This window comes from Drosophila busckii, chromosome 3R (assembly GCF_011750605.1).
Source record: "Drosophila busckii strain San Diego stock center, stock number 13000-0081.31 chromosome 3R, ASM1175060v1, whole genome shotgun sequence".
Taxonomy (NCBI): domain Eukaryota; kingdom Metazoa; phylum Arthropoda; class Insecta; order Diptera; family Drosophilidae; genus Drosophila; species Drosophila busckii.
The window spans coordinates 14360879-14378642 of NC_046607.1; the positions used below are offsets into that span (position 1 = coordinate 14360879).

The following is a 17764-nucleotide window of genomic DNA, read 5'->3' on the forward strand; positions in this document are numbered from 1 at the left end:
ATATTTGCTTAAAAAGTAAGCTTAGTATTTTTATTGATGATAATCTGGCAGCTCTGAACACAGCTGAGACGCCATATTGATGACGTCAGTACGGACCGTAGACGTTATAATTTTAAAAATCGCATTGCAAGTAATGAAAAACAGCAATTATAAAAGAAATATAAAAATTATATTTTGTATAAGAATCCAAAAGTGTAAGTATACAATGCAGTTAATACTAGCGGTTGCATTTTGTTCTGGAAAATAAATAACTAACTTTGTACTTATAGCACTTTAAATACGAGCACGTTGTAAGGCAATGGCTGGATAAATGAGAAATACGCCGCCGGCTATGTATGTTATCTTGGAGCCAACACACCAAAATGCTGCAAATACAAAGCAATCAAATAAATTGTATTTGCATATTTTTTTATAAGACTTACCTATGGACCCAACAACCGGACCTAGGGCACGTGCCAGCGCTCCCAAAGAACGAAATATGCCTAATACTGAGCCTTTCTGATCATCGTTACCGTATTTGGAGACCAAGGTGGTCAGACAGGTGACGGCAAATGCCGTTGAGATGGCAAATAATGTCATGCCGGCATAAAGCATGCGACTATTTTCGGCCAAGCCCACGAAAACAAAGGCTGGGACGATTAAATACAAACTAAAGATGGCATAGCTCTTAATCTTGGCCTCTGGCAGACGGCGCACTACTGAACCCTGCAGCAGTGTCATTATGATGCCTGTAGTAAGGAACATCTTCGCCTGATCCATTGATGTGTAGCCAAATTTATGGTACATAAGAAACGTAACGGTAAACTCTAGGCCAGAATATAGAAAAAGATATGTAAAGTATATGAGTCCAATGGATCGTAGAGATTGTATATCCTTTTTGGGCACATTTTTGATTGCAGCAAATCTGTAAATATAAAAAGTTTTTAATATTACTCATGCCATCTATTTTAATTAAACAATATGTGAAAACCCAATGTCATTTGATAATGTAGGCGCTAAGAACGTGCCGTATTGCCGGTAAAGATAACAGAATAAGCAACTACAACAATTTGGAAACCTGTTAGGTTGGTTGTTGTAGCTATGAATTGGCATAATTTTACATATTCATATGTGGCAGTAAGTAAACAATACTAAAATCTTGATAAATTCACACGACTGAGTCAGCCAAGTACGTTAATTAAATCAATACCAACTAACCTAAATATGGCAGAGACGTTGAGCAATTGCAAGCCATATGATAGGGCTGATGAGATTTCCTTGGCACGTTTCTCCTACAAATGCATGAGTACGAAATGATAAAAATAAAGCATATTTTAATTAAATACTTACTTTTGGCAGAGTTTCACGTAAGCAGAAAATAATAAGCAAAACATCGCCCATTGCCAAACCAAATGCTAGCAGCGAGGGTAAAACAAACCAAGCGCTGGCTGTTTTATTCGAGAAAATGGCAAACATTGCGCCAATCATGGGGCCCACTATGAATCCCAGCGAGAAGGCAACACCAACCAGTGCCATGCCGCGTCCTCTGGTGCGCACGCTGGACACATCCGTAATAACGCTCATGCATAGCGAAATGTTGCCCTTACTAATGCCACCTGTTGCAAGTATATGATACAACGTAGTTATCTGATATTAGGTAAACACTAAATAGTTGGTCTCACCCACAATGCGCGCAATAACAAATAGCGCAAAGTTGCTGGAGCAGGCCCAGAGAAGATACGACAGCGCTATGCCCAGCTGTTAGAAATTTGGTTAATGTAACACATTAGGTACATACAAAACAAAAAGACACTTACGGCGCATATTAGCAGTACTGGTTTACGTCCATAGTAGTCTGACAAGCTACCAACAATTGGACTTGCTAGAAACTGTAGAAAACTGAACATGGAGCCGAGAAAGCCGCCGAAGAGCACAGATAGATAGCGATCTGGTGCGCCAAGTAGCTGCTGGAACCATTGTACACGCGTCGTAAGAGATGCATACAAGCCGGAGCTATCATTCAAACGGTAGTGCTCCAGTAGCGATGGCAGCAACGGCAAAATGATGGTGAAGGCAAGCAAATCAAAAAGTAGCGATACAAATATAATGTAGATCATAGGATCACTTTTCTCCTTCTCGTTTGATGCTGTAGGCTTATCATTGTTATTGTTGTTGCTGGTTCCGCTCCGTTGTTGTAGCACTTCCGTCTGGCGATTCCGTACCGTGGACATGTTGGCACCAGAAGAGAAAGTTGAATGTAGCCCAGCAACGGTCAGATTGCATTACCAAACATTTGATATAAACTTTTACTACTACTTAAGCAGATACGTTCAGAGATGCTAGAATTTCATGGATTAAATAGCTAAATTAATTAAAATAGCTAGAAATGGCTGTAGTCATAAATTATGCTTCTGCCACGCATTCAAAATTAAAACTTAAAGGTCCAACTTATATACAATAATAATCTAATTATTTCTTATGAGGATATATAGCTAATACTAATCTAGTATTTATGTTAGATTATACAATTTTAAAAAGCTAACTCTATCTATTAAATCGCTAAAATCGCAACGCTGTACAGCACACTGCCATCCAGGCGTTGACTAAGATTGACGAAAAGAACATAAATCATAAACAAATATTTAAAAATTATGTCGAAAGTCACGGTACAAGACATTGAAGCCGTGGACGACTATTGGGGACCCACTTTTCGGTCCATACTTGAAGGTAAGCAAATCGTCAAGCCGGTAATACATTGTCTGAATAACGCCCACTTACAGGCAACAATAGCAAGTCCATTAGTGAGCAACTGGATCAGCGCATACGTAGTCACGATAAGGAAATTGAACGCATATGTAATTTATATTATCAGGGCTTCATTGACTCCATACAGGAACTGCTACAGGTGCGGACGCAAGCCAAGCAGCTGCATGATGAGGTCCATTCACTTGACACTTCCTTGCGCACGATTAGTGCATCGCTCATACAACAGGGCAACGATCTGGTGCGTGCAAGGCAAATTGAATCGAATCTGGCCAGCGCTATTGAGGCGCTTAAGTCTTGTCTGCCAGCCTTGGAGTGTTATATGAAATTTACGCAACAGGCAAAGAACAAACAATATTATCAGGCTCTGCGTACGCTGGAGACACTGGAGACGGAGCACTTGTCACGCTTGCAGCGGCACAATTATCGTTTTGCCACCCAGATGCAAACACAGATACCGATTATAAAGGAAAATATACGCTGCTCGTCAGCTGCTGATTTTCGTGAGTTCTTGGAGAACATACGCAAGTTTTCACCACGCATTGGCGAGTTGGCCATAACGCATACAAAGCAGCTGCAAAAGCGCGATATTAATGCCATAATACAGGAGCATAAACAGCAGACTGACAAGACTGCTGGTGATGACGACGGTGGCAATGTGAGCGCTCAGGACTTGATTGACTTTTCGCCCATTTATCGTTGCCTACATATTTATATGGTTTTGGGACAACGTGAGTACTTCGAGAAGGACTATCGCCAGCAGCGCCGGGATCAATCCAAACTAGTGCTGCAGCCGCCGCCAAATATGCACGATAATTTGGAAGCATACAAGACATACATCTGTGCTATTGTTGGCTTCTTTATTGTGGAGGATCATGTTAAAAACACAGCTGGCGATGTGGTAACCAGCAGCTACCTGGAGGAGCTTTGGTCCAGTTCTTTAACAAAGTTTGTTAATGAAATCAGCATGAGCTCCAGCTCATGTACCGATCCAAATATCTTGCTGCGCATTAAGAATCTCATAATGCTATCCGTCAACACATTTAAGTGCTACGGGTATACAGTGCAAATTTTGTGGGAGCTGCTGCACGATATGAGGGATCATTACAATGAGGTGAGTTACATCTACAGTGGAGATTGGTAGTTATAAACTCAAGTTATTTGATTTCAGGTGCTGCTGCAACGTTGGGTACATGTATTCCGTGATATTTTGGACAAGGAACAATTTGTGCCCATGGTGGTAGAAAATACAGAAGAGTATGAATGCATCATAGAACGTTTTCCATTTCACTCTGATCATTTGGAGAACGCGCCATTTCCCAAAGAGTTTCCGTTCTCACGCATGGTGCCTGAAGTTTATCATCAGGCCAAGGAGTTTATGTATGCCTGCATGAAATTCGCCGAGGAACTAACACTCTCACCCAACGAAGTGGCTGCCATGGTGCGCAAAGCAGCAAACTTATTGCTCACGCGCAGCTTTAGCGGCTGTCTGTCTGTTGTGTTTCGTCAGCCGAGCATAACGCTCATACAATTGATACAAATCATCATTGATACGCAGTATTTAGAGAAGGCAGGTCCATTTCTCGATGAATTTGTATGTCATATGACGAGCACCGAGCGCAGCTTGACACAGACACCATCGGCCATGTTCAATGTGGCGCGCCAGGATGCCGAAAAACAGGTGGCAGTGCGTATATGCCACAAGATTGATGAATTTTTCGAGCTAAGTGCCTATGACTGGCTGTTGGTGGAGCCACCAGGCATTGCCTCTGCCTTCATCACAGACATGATCTCTTATCTGAAAAGCACCTTTGATAATTTCTCCTATAACTTGCCACACATCGCGCAGGCCGCCTGCCGTCGCACCTGTGAGCACATTGCTGATAAAATCTATTCCATTTTATATGATGATGAGGTTAAGCAGATCTCCACAGGCGCACTTACGCAAATCAATTTGGATTTAATGCAATGCGAGTTCTTCGCCGCCTCAGAGCCCGTACCGGGCTTGCGCGAAGGTGAACTAAGCAAATATTTTCAACGCAATCGTCAATTATTGGATCTGCTTATATTGGAGGAATGGAGCACGTATTTCCATGACTATGGCAAGCAGGAGAATCGTTATCACTTGGTGCAGCCGCAGTCCATAATTGTTATACTTGAAAAGATACGGGAGGCGGACAAGAAGCCAATATTCTCGCTGGTACGCAAAAATGACAAGAAAAAACTTTTGGAAACGGTGCTCAAGCAACTGAAGCACATAGCCGAACGTCAAAGCTAGTTGGCATATTTATAAAAATCAAACTACGCTGAGCATTCGTTAATTATAAAAAACAATATTAATTATTATATAGCACTAAATATTTGCAGGAATTTAATGTTCTTCAAAATTATGTGTCTTTTATATTTCCAAAGGAAGTAAAAGTATTTATTTAAAAAATGACAATTTTCGCTTGTTGCTTAATTTATTTTATATTCCAATTATTTTAATATGCGCTTGGAAGCTTATTTATTTGATATTCATGAATCTTAGCCCAAACAGACTTTGAATCGTGTAAAATATGTATGTATGAAATTTCAAATATCGATATCATATTATTTATGTATGTATGTATGTACAGAAAAAGCTTAAAAATTTGTTTTATATGTATTTTTAAAAAAGTGGGACTGAAACAAATTAAAATGTAAAACAAAACACACAAACGCCAGGAGCTAATAACAAGTGGTTTATAATATAAACTTTATATAATGGTATATGCACGATTTGTGTGTCTATGTATTTCGCCAAGTTGTTGTAAACTAATTTCTATGTTACGTATCGTATATGCAGTGTTTTGGGTTTTGTGGTTGGGTTTTGTCAACTCTTCGTTGACAGATGCTTGGGCGCATCCGCGTATGTAAATTTTAAGCGAAACGCCTCAGCGAGCAGCACATTTATTTGGCGATCAGACCAATTATGGGTTGGCAGATTTTGTAGCAACAGCATTAGACCCTACAAATACAAATGCAATTAGAAAGTTTTCAGTTGTTTATAAAATCGTATTAATTGCTAACCTGAAAATCGTTTTGCTGCATTAGCTGCTCCTTCCAGTGTAGTAAAAATGCTGCACACACATACAGATGGAATAACGCGAAGCCATCGGATTCGGCTAGATATGTGTCCCAGAGGCGTATGGTGCAATGCAGGGGCAGTTCGCGTGTTAGCAAATTATTCATCCATCGAAATGAGAATTGCAAGTAGTCAACGCCATGCGTTTGTAGATGACGATGCAGATTAACTATAAATAATATATATATATTTTTTATAATTAGTATATATTATGTAAGCAATTGGGCATATGACACACCATCTATGCGTTGTATAAGATCTTTCAGTTGGTTCACTTTTTCTTGTATGCCCAGCTGGGCAAATATATAGTTATCCTGTATGCAGTCCAGGAACTTGGATAGGCACCAAAATGAATCTGCTTCGATAGTATTACGTGTTTCTTCCGGCAGTCGAGACATATCATATTTCTCTAAATCAGTATCCGGCGACAGCGCCTCCTGCAGGAATACAATAAAGAAGGGCGTAACCAAATCATTGATACCCTGCACATAACCCGAGGCGGGATGACGTATGGCCCAAATGAAGAGCACACGCTCAAACATTTCCTGCACAAGCTTCTGCTGAAAGAGCGGTATTTGTGGATTCATGCGTGGCACATCAATATGTATCTGTCGATAGGTGTCCTGCTGTGTCTCATCCTGACTGTCTACTTTAAAGTAATTATGTCGCAAATCTTGATAGCCTTGTCGCTTGCTCTGCAGCACCGCATTGCGACGCTCAGCGCATGGTGGCAGATATTTGGATAGCAAACGCCAGCTGACAGCGCGCATCTATCAAAGCATCACAAAGAATTAGAAAATTAGTTGAAGAGCTTAATAGCAACGCATGCTTACCTTGCGCGGCACACCCGACCAGCTGATCTTTTTGAGTGCCACCAAATCGAGTTGCGGCAAGTCCATTAACAATTGAAACTTTTCAATTTTTGTTTCATATTCGCCATCTTGTGAGTTGGAGCTGATTTTCTGTAACTGCGGCCGACCAGGATAGTTGCGTAAACGGGATCTGCAAATTGCATACATAACATTGGTTGCTGTTATCTGCGACTTCAACAGCGAGTTGTATCGTAAATGTTTTTATTTGCCCAGCTGTTAAGGGGGCTGTTGACTTATTGATTACCCTTCCACCTCTTCTCACCTGTTTTCATTACTATCGTGCATGCCTCTTGAGTCTTCTTTATTGTCTTCTGCAAAGCTGCAACCGGCAGCTATCATTTCCGCATTGTTTATCCCGCTTTCACTGTTCTCATTGGGAATGACGTGGTTTTGGTTACTTCGCGAATGTGTTTCGATGACATTAAGTGCAACCGATTGTGACACTTGGCGCGATATGCGCGGCACTTCTAAAATAAAATTTAAATATTTTGTACCATGAAGAAAATGCATTATTTGTATTGCACTGTATACCGTTAGCTGCTGCAACAGCTGCAGCCTCCGAGCTACTAATGATGCAAAACTCATCGTCACCTGTGTCCCATGCATCACTCACAGACTGTTGATAGTCACGAAAGGTGGAAACCATGCCGGTGCCGTTGCCACGATCACGTAGCACCGCGCCCGCAGCACCTGAGACCAATTGGCTGTTGTCGTGAAAGTCGCGTTTGGGACTGGGCCGTCCAGGCACCGCTCGACCGCTGTTTTTCCAAAACGATGTCGAAGTCGCGTTGGTTAAAACGTTCGATGGCGATTTGGCTGCACAGGCAGTGCCTTGAGACGGCGCTAATGAGTCTGTTGGTGTTGTTGCTGATTTTGTTCCAGTTTGCTCTACATTGTCCATAATAATAAATATCGAAGTGTCAGCGTCATTGCAACTGAGAAAAGGTGACCAGCTGTTGCAAAATACACACAAACTTCGCCCTAACGAGGATTTTTAAGCGAAGAAGCGTAGGGTCACACTGAGCTAGAGCTGGAACTTTTGATGCGATGATATGCCAATAGATTATTAAACATTTTGTGTATGAAGCGTATTCAATGTTTAATTAATAGTTTAAAAAGAATTTCGTAGTTGTTTAACATTTTACGGTCTATTTGCTTGGCAGTTACAAGTAACGATTATGTTGCGCATATAAAGCTAAAGCGGCATGTGCAGCATGGTCACACTGTTTGGCAGTGTGTGTTATTATTTGCTGTTATTGTGATAAGAGCTATTTCATTATTATTTCAAATATTACTATGCCAGTGCAACAAGTAGACCGAAATAATTAACAGCAAGATGCAAAAGCAAGAGGAAGTCACAACGCGCCTCAAACGGATACTCGATCTATTCCTGCGTGACAACTTTTCCACAACCAACAATGTTTACTTTGAAAAGCTCATATCACATCTGCAGGCCAAGGGTAAGTGTCTGTCGCGTGTATGCAACAGGCGGCATTTTTAATTACCAATATATATGCGTTTATATATGCTTTCCACAGAGAACGCTGCTGTGTTGCAGTCGGCTTTCATTATTGAATGGGTGGACAAGTGCCTGACATTGATTACAGATGATTACCACAAGGTGCATCCTAAGATAATATCGTTTTTATTGAATCTAATCAGTCATATGGCGTCCAATGAATGGACCATAATACGAATGCGCGAGCTTGACATTATGCACAGGTGAGCGGTATAAATTTGCAGATGTAAACATGTTGCTAATGGCGGTTGCTTATAGAGTTATACATTTCCTGCAAGCCCAGGATCGTAATTTCAGTCCATCAATCAAATTGAGCGGCATACGCGTTATGAAGACCGTGACCACCTATAGCATGGGTCTGGCCTTTCTGCGTCTGCAACGCACTTGGACGCTGCTCATTCAGTACAGTAACAATGATCATACATTGTATGTGGTGCGTGAAGCGCGCCAATTGCTTTACGAGATGCTCTACAAATTTTGTGAAAAGCTGCATGATCAAGCTGTCACATTAGAAATACTTGGTGAAATAATGAAGCCAATACATGAGAACGTTTATATAACTGAGCATATAAGCGATGAACCCATTATGGAAACTGATCGCATTCATGTAAGCGTCGACGACAATGAGCTACTCCATAAACTGTCCTCAACACTGGAATTGCTCTCCTACATATTGCAGCAGACACTGGTGAGCGAGGAGCGCATACAGATTGTTGCGCTGCTGCGTGATCATCATAATCTGGAGATAACTATTTGGAAACTCATTGAGATGACACATAATCCGTACTTTGCCAAAAAAATACTGAATACGCTTTGCAGCTATTACTTTGCCATATTGGTGCATGAAAAGCTGCTGAATCCGGAGTGCACCGATCCACCGGAACAATTTACCGAATTTGGCGTATCTTTCTTTAATCTCATTAAGTTTTGCATACAGCGCCGCGATGGCTTTAATCTCGTTAACATGGCCGAATTGAATCATATATTGTGGAAAAAACTGGGCCCACGTGCGCCCAAGGAAATTCTCATTGAGGGTGAACGCGTGCTCTTTGAAAATCAATTGATTTGTTTTCACATAATGCCGTTGCTATTTTTTATGAAGTATGCGCGACAAATGTCCGACGAATCCAAGAGTGAACTGTTCGATTCATATACTATGAAGCTATTGGAAATGTGCTGCGAGCAAACATTTCGCTTGTGCTACGCTGTACGCGATGCGTTCATCACGCCCGATGGTTCTGCCAGTGGCAATTTATTTAAACCAGAGCTGACCAGAAAATGTGTTTACAGCATACTCTCATTGGAAAATATTATGGATCGGGAGCAGGCTATAACTGTTTGCCAGGCTCTGCTCTATGCACTGCGTGAAGTGGTTGCCCACAATGATGCTAGCAAAACAATGGAGGCTGAAGATTGCCATGAAAGCAGCAGCTCAAACAACTTCTTTAACAAAAATCCACTTGGCCCAGAGGTTGCTATACAAGATCCGAATGTTTTGCATTCCATTTTAGTCGCTCTGCGCATCTTAATTGAACGCTTTAAAATCACTTGGAAGGAATCAGTGGAGACCATTGGTCTAGTCAATTGCTTAGCTTTTGTTTTGGAGAACTGCAACATGGATGCGCCTGTATGTAGAACATAATTTATAATTAATCTGTTAATATTATTTAATAATTTACTGCTTGCAGTGTACAGTGCAGGCCATAAAACTAGTTCAGTTGTCTGTTGAGCATTTTCTATCACCGAATATGGCACTACTGGTGGATAATTTGCAGGGTTCCGCATTAGTTTGCCTGGGACCTATAATTGTAAAGCGCATGCATGATACAACGTGGGAGGTGCGCGATTCTACATTAGAACTAACCACATCTATTGCCTGCATTTCACGCATTAGTAAGTTAATTAAACTTTGTCCGTTGCGCTCAGCCTTAGAATTAACTTATTGTTTGTACATCTTTTGCAGAATTTCCCGCTTTTCGACAGTTGTTAATCGATGCTAAGCTGCCATCTATTGTCTTTGAAATGGCCAAGCATGATGCAGAGCTTTATGTGCGAGCCTCCGCCTACAAATGTCTGGCTAAAATGGTGTCTATTAATGCTCTCTGGGAGGTTGGGCTTAGTCAATTGGATTTAGTGGTAGCTGCAAAACATATAAGTTAAATTTTCAATTTACATTGCATAATAATATTTTCAGGATCATCTGTTGTATGTACTGTATCGTGAGACTGAGGACATTGTGCGCGCCGAGGCCATAATAACGCTTGGAAAAATCTACGAACATCGCAAGATACCCAGTCAGTACAAGAATACGCTTTTCTCAACCATAAACTATTGCGTGGTCAGTGATCATCATTGGGAGGTGAAAGCGAATGCGCTTTGCTTTTGGCGCTTGGAATTTAAGCGTCAGTTCAACAATCAGGGCATGATCGATGGCAGTTTTCCCACCGTTACCTTTTCGAAAGAGCATAAGAAAATTGTTACACTAACGGAGCGTGAGATTAGACTGCGCATAGCAAAAGTATTTGCCGAGGTGCAGCAGTATGGCTATTTCGGCGTTGTGCTCAAGTGTCTGAACGAGGAGTATGCCATAGAGGTGCTGAAAATTATTGTAAGTGGCATGAAAGTGCTCAACGAGAAGCTGGGCAGTTATGATTTTGAAGTTATACTAAATGATATTGATGCGCTTGCAACGCCAGCGAATAATGCGAGCAGCAGCGTATTTAATGCGCCAGAGGAAGTAGCACCAAGTGCTCAAGCTGTGGAGGAGCAACCAATTGCTGCGGATCAGGCAGATGATATAATTGAATCTATATTGAACTCGCAAGACTCACAGCTGCTGGAAAAAGCATTCGAGTCACAAATGCAAATCAATGATCATGAAACAGAGCAGCGACATATCGATGAGTTCTATTACAAACAATTTGCTGTTACTGTGCGTCATTGGCATAAGGAGCTGGAGAAATTTGACCTGGATGCCTTGGTTAAACAACAGGAGGATTGGTTCGATCATGGTGATAATTTGGTTTGCCTGCTGGATGACATTTTAAATGCCATCAAACGTGATGATGAAAATATGGTATCCGATTGTTATTGAAGGCAATTCATGCTCTAAACAAAAATCTTTGGAATAAATAATACGTACATATATTTTTAAGTAACTACAAGTGTTTTATTTTGTAATTACTCTAGCTTTAGTATGCCAAATGCTTGTATAGGTTTCATATAATATTCATATGGGTTAAAATGTATAAAGAGCAGTTCTCATATGTCTGGCGTATGCTTAGTCCTGCGACATTCGTTTGGTTGTATTCATTGTTCCGCTAACTTATTCCATCGGTACCGATGATACCAATGAGGCAGGCGTACATTCAATCGCTTAGCCATGGAGCAGCTGCCTAATGTGGAGTTGCAATTGCCATCTTGACAATTCATGCATTTACCACAGCTGCAAGTTAACTCCTCAATACATTTATGTCTCTCCTGGTCGCACATTTCGTCTAAGCCTTTATAGCAACTGTTGTAAACACAGCCCATGCCATCGTCCAATGGATAGAAGCCAAGCGTGCAGTTTGATTTAATTATATTATTTCCTCTGCACGTGTTATGTGCTCTGCTGCAAATGAATACTATTATAATATATTCGATTTGAAAATATATCGCACTACTTACAAGGCTCGAACTTGCTGCCGAATTCCAAATAGAATCAAGAATCCGAGCACCAGTTGTAGCCCACCAAGACCAGGATGGGTTCGTGTTTGACGCATGCTTAATGCGTGTATCTAGTGCCAGTTGAGCTCCTTCTGCATTGTCTGGGCCATTTGGTAGCGTTTATATACTTGGCAATCCTAATTAATTCAAAGCCTATGTAAATATAAAATTGATTAATTGTTAAAAAAATTGATTCAATTGCCCCCGTTTGGGCAGTGAAGCATGAGAGAGTCCAGAATATTTTACTTTCAATGCCAATGATGGGGCTTCTCATTAATTCCTGACAGTTTATTTTAATCTCAAGTGCTTAGAGTGACAGTTTTAATAATTAACAGCAAGGTCAAGACAATGCAGTGGGCTTAAATGCAAATTTATTTAATAAACTCATAAACATAAATTCTTTTGAAATAAATCAATATGTTCAGGCTTTAAGTTTTTGCCTTTATTGCGATCAAGCTGTATAAAATCTTGTATAACAGCTGTCTTTCCAATAAATTCATTTGCCCCAAATCCTTTGTATGACGTATACCTATGTTGTAAACTAAGTAAAGCATAAAAACTTAAAAAAAATTTATACTGAACATACCTTTCAGGCATGTTAGCCTCAAGGCTTTCGCGTTCTATTGGGCGTCCAAGATATGTGCAAATTGCCATTTTGGAGAAATCAAATGTTGAGTAGAATTTAAAAAATTTCTTTAGCATTATGCGTGTCTCTGCTTCAGTTACTTTGATTTCAGCCATATTGAACTTGCTTAAAGGAACTCTAAAGAATGTCGTAACCAAAGCTAAAAGTAGATTAAATATATAAACTTATTGCTTATTTTGTTATTGAGTATTGTTACTTACGTCCAAATGTAGGCTCAAGATTAAGCTGCAACGCTTTGATGCTTGGTAAATGATTTTCAATTTGCAAAAAGTAGATGACCAAGAAAATTAAAATATGACTTCGAAATACTTCCCTCAGGCATATTTCTTCTATCCAGCTTCGCAAATAAGTGACCATATAGCGCGCTAAACAAATGTTAAGTATACTTAACTTTATAAATATTTATTCATTTTGGCAAAAAAATTTATAGATAATATTTATACTTGCCCATTGGTTGCAACTGGAATAGAAACTTAACTATGTAGTTTTGAATGCAAGTTAAGTTGTTAGTAAAACTTATATCGCAGCTTATGCCTGTCGATCTATGTATAGCCGATACAATAGGACATCTTCCCCCGAGTTTAAACTGATAGTTCCAGTTTACATTCGAATTGCGAATAGCTGTCACAATATTTCTCTGATATATCCATACCGCTTCAGTTGGTTTTTCACTATATTGCTGTAAGTGCTTATCTATACATAATAATATAATAGTAATATTAATAATAATAATTAATAATAAACGTACCGATTGCTATGTGTATGTCCATGTCTGAATTTGTTCGGGCTAGTCCAAGTATACGTGAACCAAATAACTCAATACTGATTGTGCTGCATGGCATTGTTGCCTTCATTAGTTCTCCAAGATCATGTTTAATGTAACTAAAGGCGTTATCTTGCGATATCTTATCAGCCACGCCTATGTCCGCCAGCAGCCTTGGCCAAAAATCTACAGAGTCTGTTAATTATATTAAATGTAATTGTTCAATGTATATTCTTTTATTAAGAGTGACATACTTACCTAAACTATTTTCTGTCATATTTTATTTTCATTCATACTATATGTAGTTTCAATTGTGCAGCTTACAACTTTAATGAAATTGAACCAATTTGATTGTAATTGTTGAGTGTGACCAGATCATAAAAACAAGTTATTTTATAATAAAAAATACTAGACTCGTCTATATGGAGTCGCTCAAATATCATTTTGGTACGGTGTGGATACTTGTTATAAAATAAATAACAAGTATCCGCACCTTTGAAGTTATAACATTAATAACAAGTATCCACATCTTTGACTCTGCGTAAAGTATGTTTATCGTCAATTGGAAGAAAAGACTTTATAATAAATGCATTGAACCAAAAAACGAAACTTGAATTTATTTTTTTTAGTTTCTTAGCTTTAATAATTAACAGGAAGGCTAATTCAATGCAGCTGTTTTACAAACTTATGAAGATGCATTCTTTTGAAATAAATCAATATGTTCAGGCCTTAAATGTATGCCATTATTCCGCTTAAGCTCAATAATGTCTTGCATAACAGCTGTCTTTCCTTTAAATTGATTTTCTCCAAATCCTTTGTATGACTTATACCTACATTGTCAATAATAGAAAAGCATTAAATAAATTGTGCATGTATTTCCCTACAGAACATACCTTTCGGGCATGCTAGCCTCAAGCCTTTCCCGTTCTATGGTTCGTCCAAGATATGGACAAACAGCCATATTGGCAAAATCAAAGATTGAGTAGAATTTAAAAAACTTCTTAAGCATTGCGCGTGTCTCTGCTTCATCCACTTTTATTTCAGTCATATTAAAACTGCTTAAAGGAACTTTCCAGAATGAAGTAACTAAAGCTAAAAGTTAAATATTAAATACAATAATTAAGTACATTGCATTATTACTTACGTCCAAATGTGGGCTCAAGATTAAGCTGTAATGCTTGGATGCTCGGTAAATAATTTTCAATTTGCAAAAAATATACGACCAAGTCAATTAAAACCTGACTTTTAAACATTATTTTCAGACCAATTTCTTCTATCCACTTTCGCAAATAAATAACCATATGGCGTGCTAAATAAAAGTTTCAAAAGATTATATAATAATGTGGTCGTCTTGGCTCAAAAAGTATAGACTTGCCTATTGGTTGCAACTGAAACAGAAACAGAGTCAAATAGTTTTGAAGGCCAGCTAAGTTGTTTCGAGAACTTATATCGCAGCTTAAACCTGCTGTCCTATGTATAGCCGTTACAATTGGATAAGGCCCGTTCTCGATCTTAGACTGATAGTTCCAGTTTTCAATCGAACTGCGTAAAGCTGTCTCAATATTCCTCTGCTGTTCCCATACCTCTTCAGTTGGACTATCAGTATATTTCTTTAAGTGTTTATCTATTTATAGCCATATAATAATAATTTAAATCGTCCAAGCTTGTAAGTCTAAAGAAAATATTTACCTATGCCAATATAGAAAACCAAGTCTGAATTTTTTCCAGCAAGTCCAAGTTTATATGAGCCAAATAACTTAATACTTATTGTGCTGCTTGGGAATGTTGCCTCCATTAGTTCTTGTAGGTCACGTTGAACATAACTTAATTTATTGTCTTGCAAGAACATATCAGCCACGCTTATGTCCGCCAGCAAATTTGGCCAAAAATCTAAAGAGTCTGTTAATTATATCAATTAAATCATATTTAAATTGTAAGTAGATGCAATTATATGAACAGTGGCACACTGACCTAAAGTCATTTTAGTTATAGTTCAATAAGAGAGTTTTCACCTGCACAGGTTAGAATTTACTTTAAAATGTAACTAGTTTTAGGTTAACTTTTCGAGTGTGACCTCCTGATAATAGTTTGAAATACCAGATTCGTGCACATGTATTTGTTATACATTTTGTAACGGATTTTGCTGCAGATAGCATTGATTAAGTGATTTATGTGTAAAGCATGCTTATCGTTTTACTGTTATCATATTAAATAGTCGAAATGTAAGACTTTCTGATAAATGCATAGCAACAAAATTTATAGATAATAGCAATATAATTTTTTTTGGTAATTAATATAAACTACTAAATTCGTAATGCGCGTTATAAATTATTATCCGCACCTTTGACAAAGGAATATCAGTGTAAAGTATGTGTGGGGGCAAATCAAAAATTCCTCAACGACAAAGTAATATATTTTAAATACAAATATATTAATTTATTAAGGCGGACTAAATAGATTGAATCATAAAGCTCTGCTTTGTTCGAGTTGTAATCGCAAGTGTTGCTAGCCCAATTTATTCATGCTCATGAGAGCCTAAACAGTATGTTTAATATTCATTGATTTTAAAACGAAAAATGCAAACAAAAAAATAATATAGCAATATAATTTTTAATAGAATTAAACTTAATTTTTTGTTAATTCTACTATACTATTTCTTAATTTTCGAAGGCTTCCATTTGATATTCTAAACATAATTCATTAATGCAAAAACAAAAGCAAACTAATTAGTCTAATCATTGATTAAAAGTCAAACTTTGCAAAAATAGTAAACAGCTTAAGAGTGAAAAGAGATTGTGTGTAATAGAAAGAGAGTGACAAACGAAAGCTAAGCTAAGGCAAACAGTTTATTCGTGCTTATCAACTGCATGATGCGCTGAGAGTGATAATTTTAAATCTATTTTGTTTTAAATAGCTGCGCATAGTGACTGATGATAAGCGGCAGAGATAAGAAGCGCAGCCAAGAGGCTTAGCTGGTGCTCAGCGTTAGTTGTGCAACAGAAACGCATCCAAATGGTTGCCGAGAAAGTAATTTTGGCCTACTCCGGTGGCCTGGATACGAGTTGTATATTGAAATGGTTGCTGGAGCAGCAGTATGAGGTTATTTGCGTTTTGGCCGATGTTGGTCAAGCGGAAGATATGCAAATGGCACGCGAAAAGGCGCTCAAGATAGGCGCCAGTGAGGTGAGCACACTTTGCGCTTTATTTATAAATTAATATTTGCATTACTTGCGTCACAGATTGTTGTAGCCGATGTGAGGCAAAGTTTCGCGGAGCAATACATTTGGCCAGCGATACAAATGGGATTAATATACGAGGAGCGCTATTTGCTGGGCACCTCATTGGCGAGACCTTGCATAAGCGTGGCTTTAGTCGAGGCTGCACGCAAATACGGCGCAAAGTACTTGGCACATGGCGCCACAGGCAAAGGCAATGACCAAGTGCGCTTCGAGCTCTGCGCTTATGCGCTGATGCCCGAACTAAAGGTAGGCAGCATATAATACAATAAATATATAATAAATAATTATTTCTTATAGATTATAGCGCCTTGGCGTGATGTGAACTTTTGTGAACGCTTTCAAGGACGTCAGGATTTGATTGCTTATGCGCAAGCAGCGGGCATTGAAGTTACCGCCAAGCCGGCAACACCTTGGAGCACCGACGCCAATATGCTACATATAAGCTATGAGTCTGGCGTGCTTGAGGATCCAAATGTTGTGGCGCCCAGCAGTCTCTACGAGCTGACACTCGACCCCTTGACGCGCGCACCGCGCAGCTCGAAGCGCGTTTGCATTTACTTTGAGCATGGTCTGCCCACAGGCGTGGAGGACTTGGCCAGCAGCCATGTGTACAGCACGCCAGTGGAAATGCTCAAGTATTTGAATGACTTGGGCGGCACTTACGGCATTGGTCGCATTGATATTGTAGAGAATCGCTTTGTGGGCTTGAAGTCGCGCGGCGTCTATGAAACACCCGGTGGCACTATATTCTATGCAGCTCATCAGGATCTGGAGTTGTTTACGCTAGATCGCGAGGTGTTGCGCACCAAGCAGCTGCTGCGTGATCGCATGTCCGACTATGTGTACAATGGCTTCTGGTTTAGTCCCGAGGCCAGCTATGTGCGTCAATGCATTCAGTTGTCCCAGCAGCATGTCACTGGACAAGTGACAATGGAGCTGGCAGCTGGCTACTGTCGCGCCATAGCGCGCCAAGCAACTGGCAGCTCGCTCTACAACAAGCAGCTGGTCTCAATGGATGAGCATGGCGGCTATGTGCCACAGGATGCTGCTGGCTTCATAGCCATCAATGCAGTGCGTATACGCGAACATGCACGCGCTTTCGGTGCCTATGACAAGCACTGAAAATAAATTATCAAACATATTAAAGCTATTCAAGCTGTTATACCTGC

At 39.5% G+C, this 17764-nt stretch overlaps 7 protein-coding genes across 8 annotated transcripts; 3 read left to right on the plus strand and 4 right to left on the minus strand.

Annotated features, from left to right (window-relative positions):
- Positions 1-200: 200 nt before the first annotated feature.
- On the minus strand, positions 201-2293 carry LOC108602798 (major facilitator superfamily domain-containing protein 10). The gene is made up of 6 exons (XM_017991020.2): positions 1797-2293; positions 1662-1737; positions 1330-1595; positions 1198-1271; positions 423-904; positions 201-365 (listed from the first exon to the last, which is right to left on the minus strand). The coding sequence occupies exons 1-6, from the start codon at positions 2208-2210 to the stop codon at positions 274-276; spliced, it is 1404 nt and encodes a 467-aa protein (XP_017846509.1). The 5' UTR covers positions 2211-2293; the 3' UTR covers positions 201-273.
- A 284-nt stretch (positions 2294-2577) lies between these two features.
- Positions 2578-5078, plus strand: LOC108602796 (exocyst complex component 6). Its single transcript, XM_017991018.2, has 3 exons — positions 2578-2706; positions 2760-3856; positions 3914-5078. The coding sequence occupies exons 1-3, from the start codon at positions 2631-2633 to the stop codon at positions 5018-5020; spliced, it is 2280 nt and encodes a 759-aa protein (XP_017846507.1). The 5' UTR covers positions 2578-2630; the 3' UTR covers positions 5021-5078.
- Positions 5079-5380: 302 nt separating this feature from the next.
- Positions 5381-7671, minus strand: LOC108602797 (TBC1 domain family member 22B). The gene is made up of 6 exons (XM_017991019.1): positions 7252-7671; positions 6983-7187; positions 6682-6850; positions 6087-6618; positions 5794-6017; positions 5381-5731 (listed from the first exon to the last, which is right to left on the minus strand). The coding sequence occupies exons 1-6, from the start codon at positions 7619-7621 to the stop codon at positions 5597-5599; spliced, it is 1635 nt and encodes a 544-aa protein (XP_017846508.1). The 5' UTR covers positions 7622-7671; the 3' UTR covers positions 5381-5596.
- Positions 7672-7930: 259 nt separating this feature from the next.
- On the plus strand, positions 7931-11376 carry LOC108602795. The gene is made up of 6 exons (XM_017991016.1): positions 7931-8180; positions 8259-8442; positions 8498-9866; positions 9928-10132; positions 10203-10375; positions 10434-11376. The coding sequence occupies exons 1-6, from the start codon at positions 8057-8059 to the stop codon at positions 11331-11333; spliced, it is 2955 nt and encodes a 984-aa protein (XP_017846505.1). The 5' UTR covers positions 7931-8056; the 3' UTR covers positions 11334-11376.
- A 52-nt stretch (positions 11377-11428) lies between these two features.
- On the minus strand, positions 11429-12057 carry LOC108602658. Of its 2 annotated transcripts, none has more exons than XM_017990805.1 (2): positions 11909-12057; positions 11429-11849 (listed from the first exon to the last, which is right to left on the minus strand). In XM_017990805.1, exons 1-2 carry the CDS (start codon positions 12001-12003, stop codon positions 11549-11551), a joined length of 396 nt encoding a protein of 131 aa, XP_017846294.1. In that variant the 5' UTR covers positions 12004-12057; the 3' UTR covers positions 11429-11548. The 2 variants fall into 2 exon arrangements, with proteins under 2 accessions (XP_017846294.1, XP_017846293.1); XM_017990804.1 differs by having other exon boundaries at positions 11429-11852.
- Positions 12058-12316: 259 nt separating this feature from the next.
- Positions 12317-13704, minus strand: LOC108602541 (terminal uridylyltransferase Tailor). Its single transcript, XM_017990674.1, has 6 exons — positions 13615-13704; positions 13342-13551; positions 13041-13286; positions 12794-12958; positions 12534-12732; positions 12317-12476 (listed from the first exon to the last, which is right to left on the minus strand). Exons 1-6 carry the CDS (start codon positions 13631-13633, stop codon positions 12332-12334), a joined length of 984 nt encoding a protein of 327 aa, XP_017846163.1. The 5' UTR covers positions 13634-13704; the 3' UTR covers positions 12317-12331.
- Positions 13705-16340: 2636 nt separating this feature from the next.
- On the plus strand, positions 16341-17764 carry LOC108602212 (argininosuccinate synthase). The gene is made up of 3 exons (XM_017990259.2): positions 16341-16539; positions 16596-16841; positions 16893-17764. The coding sequence occupies exons 1-3, from the start codon at positions 16369-16371 to the stop codon at positions 17715-17717; spliced, it is 1242 nt and encodes a 413-aa protein (XP_017845748.1). The 5' UTR covers positions 16341-16368; the 3' UTR covers positions 17718-17764.

Excerpts from the sequence above, each read along its gene's own strand:
- LOC108602798 (XM_017991020.2), bottom strand. The coding sequence starts at position 2,210 with ATGTCCACGGTACGGAATCGCCAGACGGAAGTGCTACAACAACGGAGC. Across the intron at positions 1,596-1,661 it reads TGTTATTGCGCGCATTGTGG|GTGGCATTAGTAAGGGCAAC; the intron begins GTGAGACCAACT and ends TACTTGCAACAG. Across the intron at positions 905-1,197 it reads AACGTCTCTGCCATATTTAG|ATTTGCTGCAATCAAAAATG; the intron begins GTTAGTTGGTAT and ends TTATATTTACAG.
- LOC108602796 (XM_017991018.2), top strand. The coding sequence starts at position 2,631 with ATGTCGAAAGTCACGGTACAAGACATTGAAGCCGTGGACGACTATTGG. Across the intron at positions 2,707-2,759 it reads TTTTCGGTCCATACTTGAAG|GCAACAATAGCAAGTCCATT; the intron begins GTAAGCAAATCG and ends GCCCACTTACAG. Across the intron at positions 3,857-3,913 it reads TGAGGGATCATTACAATGAG|GTGCTGCTGCAACGTTGGGT; the intron begins GTGAGTTACATC and ends ATTTGATTTCAG.
- LOC108602797 (XM_017991019.1), bottom strand. The coding sequence starts at position 7,621 with ATGGACAATGTAGAGCAAACTGGAACAAAATCAGCAACAACACCAACA. Across the intron at positions 7,188-7,251 it reads AGCTGTTGCAGCAGCTAACG|AAGTGCCGCGCATATCGCGC; the intron begins GTATACAGTGCA and ends ATTTTATTTTAG. Across the intron at positions 6,018-6,086 it reads TCTTATACAACGCATAGATG|TTAATCTGCATCGTCATCTA; the intron begins GTGTGTCATATG and ends TATTATTTATAG.
- LOC108602795 (XM_017991016.1), top strand. The coding sequence starts at position 8,057 with ATGCAAAAGCAAGAGGAAGTCACAACGCGCCTCAAACGGATACTCGAT. Across the intron at positions 9,867-9,927 it reads ACTGCAACATGGATGCGCCT|TGTACAGTGCAGGCCATAAA; the intron begins GTATGTAGAACA and ends TACTGCTTGCAG. Across the intron at positions 10,376-10,433 it reads TTAGTCAATTGGATTTAGTG|GATCATCTGTTGTATGTACT; the intron begins GTAGCTGCAAAA and ends TAATATTTTCAG.
- LOC108602658 (XM_017990804.1), bottom strand. The coding sequence starts at position 12,003 with ATGCGTCAAACACGAACCCATCCTGGTCTTGGTGGGCTACAACTGGTG. Across the intron at positions 11,853-11,908 it reads CGGCAGCAAGTTCGAGCCTT|CAGAGCACATAACACGTGCA; the intron begins GTAAGTAGTGCG and ends ATTCATTTGCAG.
- LOC108602541 (XM_017990674.1), bottom strand. Across the intron at positions 13,287-13,341 it reads GGACATACACATAGCAATCG|ATAAGCACTTACAGCAATAT; the intron begins GTACGTTTATTA and ends TATTATGTATAG. Across the intron at positions 12,733-12,793 it reads TCTTGAGCCTACATTTGGAC|CTTTGGTTACGACATTCTTT; the intron begins GTAAGTAACAAT and ends ATCTACTTTTAG.
- LOC108602212 (XM_017990259.2), top strand. The coding sequence starts at position 16,369 with ATGGTTGCCGAGAAAGTAATTTTGGCCTACTCCGGTGGCCTGGATACG. Across the intron at positions 16,540-16,595 it reads TCAAGATAGGCGCCAGTGAG|ATTGTTGTAGCCGATGTGAG; the intron begins GTGAGCACACTT and ends CTTGCGTCACAG. Across the intron at positions 16,842-16,892 it reads CGCTGATGCCCGAACTAAAG|ATTATAGCGCCTTGGCGTGA; the intron begins GTAGGCAGCATA and ends TATTTCTTATAG.